Source organism: Herpailurus yagouaroundi, unplaced genomic scaffold (genome assembly GCF_014898765.1).
Source record: "Herpailurus yagouaroundi ecotype Mexico unplaced genomic scaffold, PumYag 160, whole genome shotgun sequence".
NCBI lineage: Eukaryota > Metazoa > Chordata > Mammalia > Carnivora > Felidae > Herpailurus > Herpailurus yagouaroundi.
This window is the reverse complement of record NW_024412401.1, coordinates 29,183,192-29,192,632: the sequence shown is the minus strand read 5'-3', so window position 1 is coordinate 29,192,632 and position 9,441 is coordinate 29,183,192. Positions and strand designations below refer to the sequence as shown.

The 9,441-nt window shown below is 36.3% G+C and overlaps 1 protein-coding gene across 3 annotated transcripts; it reads right to left on the bottom strand.

The window, feature by feature from the left end:
* Nucleotides 1-301: 301 nt before the first annotated feature.
* LOC121034774 (E3 ubiquitin-protein ligase Topors-like) lies at nt 302-4,146 on the bottom strand. Of its 3 annotated transcripts, none has more exons than XM_040481862.1 (3): nt 4,076-4,146; nt 3,448-3,578; nt 302-2,905 (listed from the first exon to the last, which is right to left on the bottom strand). In XM_040481862.1, exon 3 carries the CDS (start codon nt 2,648-2,650, stop codon nt 476-478), a length of 2,175 nt encoding a protein of 724 aa, XP_040337796.1. In that variant the 5' UTR covers nt 2,651-2,905; nt 3,448-3,578; nt 4,076-4,146; the 3' UTR covers nt 302-475. The 3 variants fall into 3 exon arrangements, with proteins under 3 accessions (XP_040337796.1, XP_040337798.1, XP_040337797.1); XM_040481864.1 differs by having other exon boundaries at nt 3,448-3,574; nt 4,076-4,091; XM_040481863.1 differs by lacking the exon at nt 3,448-3,578 and having other exon boundaries at nt 4,076-4,137.
* Nucleotides 4,147-9,441: the final 5,295 nt, after the last annotated feature.

Sequence of the window (9,441 nt, the reverse complement as noted above, 5' to 3'; positions counted from 1 at the left end):
TATATATATATATATATGTATATATATTTTAAGTGTTATATATATGTATATGTAACACTTAAAATATATATACATATATATTTCTTTAAAAATGAAAAAATATATAGGTATCTTTAAAAAATAACACTTGTGTTTGGTAATACTTAACATGCATACCTTGTGTTAAGTAATATATACTCCCATCATTAGTATAGTCTTTGTGGTGTTTGCAGCTTTTGGCAGATAGTCTTCATAGTTAAATCTGGAAACTAAAATATAAGCTAAATATTTTAAGAAATCAGTTCATGAGTGAAGACTGAAATAATATTTAGATATATGGCCAATTTAATAATATGCATTTGTCTCTATAGAAAGCCTTAAATTTAATTCATCAGGCTTTTAGTTCCAGTTACAAAGTGATGGGAAGAATCTTTTCCAGATTATATTCATATTTTCAAAGATTCTTGGTGGCTAGTTGAATAGACTGATTTGCCTTTCAAAACAATTTGCACCCATCTGTTTCTAATACTTTGTCTCCTTTACGTTCATTCATGGCCAGGTGACATTTCTGAAGGCTTGAATTCTTTTTCTTTTGGATTGGCTTCCTGCAAGAAGGTGCACACTCAGAAAGACTACTCCTTTGCCTTATATCATTCAGATCCCTCACTTCACTGACTTCCTTTGTGGTTCTTATATCTGGACACTGGCATTTGTTTTTTCTGTGTGTAACTGCTCTAGTTTTGCCAGCTCTAGGAAATGCAGTTTTTTGCTTCATCTCTTGTTTGTTTGGAGACCTGTGTTTCTCAATCTGTAGGCATATGAAACTGTTACAGGGGCTTTCAGCTTCAGAAGTACTCTCACATTTAGAAGAACACTTGGGTCTCTTCCCAGCAGTTGAAGGAAATTTCACATGTTGAACTGTGGTTGAAGATGCTTTCCTATAGTTTGATTCATAACTATGCACATTCTTCACTTTTGAGCACACACAGCATATATTTTGAGTGAAGCATTCACTTCTGTTACTTCCTTTCAGAGAGGGATTACTTGATTCTCTGCTTAAAGATCTCTTTGTAAGCCCAACACACCAAGATTTGGATCTGTGAGTATTGGACTGTGATTGTCTTTGGACTTTTCTACTGAAATGTGAACCAGCTTCTGTAAATTGGGAGGACTGTTTGCCCTTCAACCTCTTCTTTTTGAAAGATCTCAGCTTCCTACTATTTCTCTTAGAAGAAAGGGCAGTTTCTGAAATGCAACTCCAAGAGGGGTCCCTCTTTCTGGATTTGTAACTTAACAAGGATCTTTCTCTCGGCAATCTTCTTTGAAAAATCTTTGGTGGTGAATCTGAGTGTTTATTCTTTTCTGCTTCTTTTTCCTGGAAATTGATTTGCTGGTCCAGGCTCAAAATCCTTCCTTCTTTTAGACTGCACTGACATGACTGCCCCTGATTAAAAATTTCCAGGGAACTGAAGGTATGTGCAGTTGTGTCACTCTTTCCCAGATCCTGGACATTACCAGAAAGCAACTTTATCCCTTCCATTTTCCTCTCTTTAACTTTTTTTTTGCAATCCAGTAAGCCTGGGCCCCTTTCCCTTGGTGTAGGGCAATCCAAGATTATATTGTTAGTAGAAGTTGTACCTTTGTGATCACCTGATTCTGGTTTGTCTTCAACCCAAGCATGGATTTTGCTTGCTGTTTTTTGATGGAGTAGTGGGATTTCCGATTTCTTCAAGGAAGAGTTACCATTTGGAAACTGTCTCAAGCCTGACAGAGGCTTCTGCTCATTATTCCATTGGCCCCGGGTGTTTCTATGTTGAGATGCCAGTAGAGCCTGATCCTTAGACAAAGGCAAAACAGAAGCTGATGCTATGGACTTCTTATTTACCCTTGGTGAAACAGAAGGCCATTGATAGATGGCTCGTTGGTCATAGGTCTCCATGTTATAAGGTGAATGAACAAAACTGATAAACTCATGCAGGAAATGGTGGGTGTGTTGTTGTAGATAAGGTTCCAGGAGATGAATGAAAGACTCACTGTCCAGATCATATTCTGTCATGTGTTGGAGAATGGTGGCTAGAATATTCTTCACTGTATAGCCATAGTCTCCATAAACAGCTGTTAATTCCCGTTTCAGCCAGGGGACCAGTCGGTGTAGACAACCAGGGTTTCTCTTGAAATAATTAGCTGATAAGTGCTTTTCAAGTCTGTGGCCTTGGACATGTGTCACCCAAATTCCAGAATAATACAAAGCTCTTCTGAACTTCATTACCACTTGATCTCTAAAGTGGCCTACGGACATGGAGTTTGGCTGGAACTTCCCGCTATCCCCAAACTCCCTCAGTAATTCTTGGACAGTCAATTCTCTGAATGGTCTGATTTTCCTTGTAATGCCCTCAGGGTTCAGACCGAGATGATTGCTTTGAGAAGACTCCACATAGCGTTCCTCCTCCGAGGGAAGAAACCCTGAGTCTTTGGTGTCATTCTCTGGCCTGGTGGAACAACACTGAGAAGCAAAGCAATGCACACCAGAACAAAACACGGATTTTTTTCTTGATCTTGAGTAAAAAGAGTCATTACTACTCTTGCTGAAACAGGGATTCCAATCAGACTCATTCTGAGTACTCTCCAAGCAGTTAGGACAATCACAGTCAGATGAGAAATCAAATGGCATTGTCCTGAAAAGATTATATTTCAGTTGTATATGAGAAAAATTGGTTCAAATCAGTTCCTCATTTGGCATGAAAAATGCCTATTAAAAATATTTCTGTAATATGGTTTGTCTCTCCATGGAATAAATTCTAGAACAAGGTTAAGAAACAAACTATTCCTTGAAATTAGTAATAATATGCTCAATAAAACCCAACATGGAAAGGCAATGAGGATTAAGGCACACTGACTTTTTCTTTCTCACTCAAATTGTTGCATGCTGAAAAGCAAGTTGGAAATAAATATCAAAATTTAAGTATTATATTTTTTAATGGCAATTATAACTAGAGATTTAATCTAGATATACAATCTGCAAGTATATACATGTTGACCAATAACAAAAACTAAAAATAACAAATATCCATTAATAGGAAAGTTGTTAAATAAATACTGTTTTATTCATAGTATTATGTAGCCATTTAAAAAAGTTAAACTCATAAGTACTAATATGAGAATACGGCTGAATCTATTGTTAAATGAAAATGTTTATGTGGAAGTATTTTAGACTTTTATAAAATCTTAGAGAGTAATCATTTCTGGCAGTATTGTGAACCTTGAAAAACTGTCTCACTAAGAATAATAAAATAATGTAAGCCATTAATTGTAAATATAGCTGACCATAAATATATCTAAGTTGATATATCTAATATATAACCATAAATACATCTAAGTTGAGGAAATTAGTAGAATTCTGAGAGGCAAAATAAATAAATAAAAATAGGAATCCAGAGAGGGAAGTGAGTTCTGACCCCACATACGTACCCATGGTGTCTTTGAGTTTCAATTCTGGTGGTCGAAACTGAGAGCTACAGATGACAGAAGACAAAGAATGGATTTTGTCCAAAGGTGAATGTCTAATAGGAAGCCTCTGCATAAATCTGTCTACATTCTTACTGAGAAGGTGAGTTAGAAAAAAAAAAAAAAAGAGTACCCCCATGAGAGTCAGCAGGACATTTTAGCTGAGATTTTATAACAAGAAATAATTAAGTATGTCTGCAGACTAAATTCAAACAATAAGTTTTCCTACAAACCTCAAAGAGATTATTTATTTTAAAGATGGTAGTGATGCCAAGCAACTGGCAGAGGAAAACACACATTCTCCCTGTAGGAGTACAACTTACATGTCTCATGACAAATTTCCCCTAAATGAGTTCACAACCAAAAATCACTAAAAACCAAGAAATAAGCCATTTAAGCATGAATTGACAGAAATAACAGGGAGCAAATTTGGCTCCTAAGAGAATCAGAAAATGAGTACACAGGGTGTACATAACTCTCATCCTTTCTCATAAGGCTTCAAGCTATGCTTTCCGAATATAATGCTTTCACTAAGTCTTCATTGATCTTGAAAAGCAAAAATAGCAGAAATTACATTATTTAGCAGATTTACCTCCTGGAGAATCTGGAGGTGTCCACACTCACTGAGCCTTAGCTGCTGTTTTGTTTGCCTTAGAGACAGAATTTAGAACACTAGGCAAATTCTGCTGTGGACTAGGGAGAGACAGCTCCAAATTTTCCATAGAGATTGGCATCTTATATTTCCCAGAAATGTCCCAAGTGAAATTAAGATGAAAGCCCTGAATAAGATAGGTCTCAGATCCATGACTTAGAGATTGCCAAGAAATCTTTAATTTTCTAATATATTTTCTAATCAGAGCCAACACTGTAATGAGTGGTCTGACTCAGAAGAGAGTAGGAGCAGTAAGTGGAATATAGGTTTTCTTAATGAATAAATTCTTCAAAAGAATAGATACCTGTCTTATATTAATATTTAGATTTAAATTATTTAGTCAGAAAGTGGTCCCTTTCCCTTTAAATGCAAGATGCAAATAAACTATTAGCATGTTTGCAATGTGATTAACCAACATTTTGGTTGTTTGTGTACAAAATTTTGGGACCAAAATTATGAAAATGTATTATTTGGGGGGAACCTTTAATTCGTAAAAACTACCAGTTAATACAGGCAACACAACTGGAAGGTCACTCAAATTTTTTTTCTTCTCTCAGATATAGGATAAAAACAATTTAGCTCATGAGACATCTGAGGGGCTTAATGAGCTACTTTGTGTTAGTGCTTGATACCTAATAGCAGTTCAACAGAACCCTCATTTGAGTGTTATTTTGAGTAGATTTCATTACATATTCCCAAGACAGTATCTCACCTTTTTAAAACATGTTTTGTGTGATTTTTTTAATCCAAAATAAATACCATTTCTGATACTCTGATAAGTATAGGGCAATAAAGAACCCCATAGCCTCATAATCCTCGTATCTATGTCAGAATTATCTAGATGAAAGAACACTACAGACGAGTTCTTGTTCTACTATTACTGTGGACAAGTTCACATATGTTCCCTGAGTCTTTATTTGTCTATAAAAGTCTTTACTTGTCTATAAAAAAAGGTTTATAGAAAGATTCAAATGAAATAATAGATGTGAAAAGTACTTTGTAAAATATAACACTTATTAGTAACAAAATTTCCTCAAAAGATAATCTCATCTATACATCATGCTTTGCACAGTAAAAGAAGAAAATAATAATTATCTGTTGAAAGGAAGAGAGAAGAACTAAATGAAGCATAAGAGGGGTAAGGGAAGAAGGAAGACCACAATAGAGAGTCATTCAAGTTTCTTTTTTGATGTTTATATTTTAATCTATCTCTCCATTATTCTGCCATCAATGTCTCCCTTTCCTTTTCTTCTTATTTTTACCTCCTCAGTTCCTAAATACATACCGAGAATTCTCAAACAGCTTGGAAAGGAAGATTGTTGGGAAAGGGATACATTGGCATCTATAGTGAGAGTATTTTAGATTTAGAAAGATATTAAATTGACAATGGTAGGATAATGCTGTTGGGGAGGAAAATTTTTATTTTACCCTTTAAGCTTCTTCTGGCTGGTCTAAGAATTAAATTGACATCAAACATTAACAAAAGAAAATCAAATTTAATAATGTACATACAGGGGATCCACATACACAGAGATTCCAAAAACAGGTAAGATGAGGTATGTATATTATTCTGGACTCAGGAATAGGGGTAGGAGTCTGGGGCTTCAAAATGAAGGAATGCAATTCACGGAAAGAATGTAAGGAATAACTGTTGGGTAAACAAATGTTTGCTGGGCCATCCAGAAACAATGGGACATAGTGAGGACCTTGGTCAAAATGGGCCTTGCTAGGTTCCTCCCTGTCTACCATAACTAGTTCACATTATACTATAGTTATCCCTGGTGATAGCTCCCCGCCTAGAATAGGTCCTCTCTCTAAATTCTTTCAAGCAATTAGAAAGGAGGCCAAAAAGAAAAACTTAGTTTTCTGTTTTTTTTTTTAAATTAGCCTAAAATAATTCCAATGCCAAAGAGACACATTTTATTTTTTTTCTGATTCTTTTTTTTATATATGAAATTTATTGTCAAATTGGTTTCCATACAACACCCAGTGCTCATCCCAAAAGGTGCCCTCCTCAATGCCCATCACCCACCCTCTCCTCCCTCCCACCCCCCATCAACCCTCAGTTTGTTCTCAGTTCTCAACAGTCTCTTATGCTTTGGCTCTCTCCCACTCTAACCTCTTTTTTTTTTTTTTTCCTTTCCCTCCCCCATGGGTTCCTGTTAAGTTTCTCAGGATCCACATAAGAGTGAAACCATATGGTATCTGTCTTTCTCTGTATGGCTTATTTCACTTAGCATCACACTCTCCAGTTCCATCCACGTTGCTACAAAAGGCCATATTTCATTTTTTCTCATTGCCACGTAGTATTCCATAGTGTATATAAACCACAATTTCTTTATCCATTCATCAGTTGATGGACATTTAGGCTCTTTCCATAATTTGGCTATTGTTGAGAGTGCTGCTATGAACATTGGGGTACAAGTGCCCCTATGCATCAGTACTCCTGTGTCCCTTGGATAAATTCCTAGCAGTGCTATTGCTGGGTCATAGGGTAGGTCTATTTTTAATTTTCTGAGGAACCTCCACACTGCTTTCCAGAGTGGCTGCACCAATTTGCATTCCCACCAACAGTGCAAGAGTGTTCTCGTTTCTCCACATCCTCTCCAGCATCTATAGTCTCCTGATTTGTTCATTTTGGCCACTCTGACTGGCGTGAGGTGATATCTGAGTGTGGTTTTGATTTGTATTTCCCTGATAAGGAGCGACGCTGAACATCTTTTCATGTGCCTGTTGGCCATCCGGATGTCTTCTTTAGAGAAGTGTCTATTCATGTTTTCTGCCCATTTCTTCACTGGGTTATTTGCTTTTCGGGTGTGGAGTTTGGTGAGCTCTTTATAGATTTTGGATACTAGCCCCCAAAGAGACACATTTTAGGGTGGCAAATTTTTCTCCCCTATGATGCTGCACATTAAATCTGATCATGAGAAAAGCAAGATATAAGATCTTTTATTTTCCCACATGAGTCATGAGCTAGCCACTTGAAAGTGTTGCTTGTCTAGCTCTTTCTAAGTTCCAGTTTCTCCATCTAACTACTATTGGCCAGACAATTCTTTGTTCTATTCTGTAGAATGTTAAGTACTATTCCTGATCTCTCCCCGCTAGATGCCAGAATCACTCCCTACCCAAGTAAGACAATCAAAAATGTCTCAAGATTATCAAATGTTCTGTAGGGAGGCAAAATTGGTCCCTATGTTGAAAACTGCTCTCAAGTATAAATTTATTATCTTTTGAGATAGGGTCTTCTTCACAGGAGCTAGATGCAGTTCTCTTACAAAGAAGTGTACTCTAGTACATACATTCATGAGAAGGATCAAGTGTAAATTAATTGAAAGAGCATAGTTTTTGAAGCCACAAGAGCTGAGCTTGAATTTTGCATCACTTTAGATTTTTCATAAGCAACTCAGCTTCCCTGAGTTTTATTTACATAATCTACATTCTAGAGCATGAAAGCTTACTTCATAGCACTTACCATAATGAACATATTATACATTTATATGTCTATTTCCTCTCTGCTTTACTAGAATATAAGCTCCATAAATAAAGAAGGCTGAGGTCTTTGGTTTACTACACTACTGTCCCCTCATTACTTAGAACAAGTCTGGCACATTGAACGAACTCATATGTATTTGTTGAATAACACAAAGTTCAGTGTCTACTATAGAGTAGATATAAAAACTTGTACTTACAGTCAACTCTCATTGTTTGAGGTACTTATGGTTTATAAAGTCATCACAAACACTGAATTAGCAAAGTTTGAACCATTTCTCCCATGGGAAATATAGGGTTAGATTCCTTTGGGCCTCTAGTCACATTTTTATCAACAGAATAGTACATAATCTTATGTCTGTTTAAAGATATATATGGGGGTGCTTGGGTGGCTCAGTGGGTTAAGCGTGGAACTTTGGCTCAGGTCATGATCTCCCGGTCCGTGAGTTCAAGCCCCGCATCGGGCTCTGTGCTGACAGCTCAAAGCCTGGAGCCTGTTTCAGATTCTGTGTCTCCCTCTCTCTGACCCTCCCCTGTTCATGCTCTGTCTCTCCCTGTCTCAAAAATAAATAAAACGTTAAAAAAAGATATATATAGTTGATTCATTAGCATTGAACTCAGGGCCGACAGCGTTGTAACTCATGCCTGAATGATGCTAATCTAACACATGTATTTTCTTCATAAGGCATATTACAGTTTTCTTGCAATTAGGAAAACTAGACACTGTTTCAGTGGTATGCTTGGAGGTCATTTTAAAAAGCAAAATTGCCCCCCAAAAAACACAAAAAATGGCACTAAATAAACTGTGAAAAGGAAACTTGTTTGTAGTATGAAAGCTGAAGCAAGAAGGCAGAGCACCATTTTGTTTGCCCTTAGCTGGGAATGTGTGAGTTGAGTAACTCAAATTTCCTACTGCTCTGCCCATATCTATGAATGACCATGAAAATACTGTGAACATTGATTTTGGAGTTACATATTTTAGACAGTAGGCAAACTCACAAATACAGAATCTACAAATAATAAAGATTGACTACATTTGTGGACAAAGTCAACTTCTAAGTGACATAGAACAGAATTTTAACTTAATTCTCTTAATTCACTGGGAGAGTAATGAAAACTCATTACTTTTTTCCTCTTTGTATCTAACAGTAGAACAGGTCTTTCTCCAAAGCATTCCCTTCACCAACACACAAAGGGAACAGTGAGTAAAAATTTTGAGTGATTTTGTTATAGTTTTGTGTCCCTTATGGTCCTCATTTGCCACATATCTGGAAATTGCCCATCTGTCTTTCTGTTACTGATTTCTTGTTTAATTCCATTGTGGTCTGACAGCACAATTTGTATGATTTCTTTTCTTTTAAATTTGTTAAGGTGCATTTTACAAGCCAGAGTGTAGTCTCTCTTGGTGAACATTCCATCTGAACTTGAGAAGAATGTGTATTCTGTTATTGTTGGATGAAGTATTCTATAAATGTCAATTAGATCAAGTTGATTGATAGTGTGGTTCAGGTCAACAGTATACTTACTGATTTTCTGCCTGATTTTTCATCATCAATTACCTAAACAATGGTGGTATTAAAGTATCTACCTATAATAGTGTATTTCTTTTTTTCACCTTTCTATAAATTTTTGTTTCATGTATTTTGATACTCTGTTATTAGGTTCATGTGTTGGAGAACTGACCCTTTTTTGTGTGTATATTAAAACATCTTAAGTTTCAATATTTTTAAAATGTTTATTTATTTTTGAGAGAGAGAGAATGAGCAGGGGAGGGGCAGAAAGGGGGGAGGACAGAGGATCTGAAGCAGGCTTTGCAC

Coding starts and splice junctions, on each gene's coding strand:
- LOC121034774 (XM_040481862.1), bottom strand. CDS start 2,650: ATGCCATTTGATTTCTCATCTGACTGTGATTGTCCTAACTGCTTGGAG.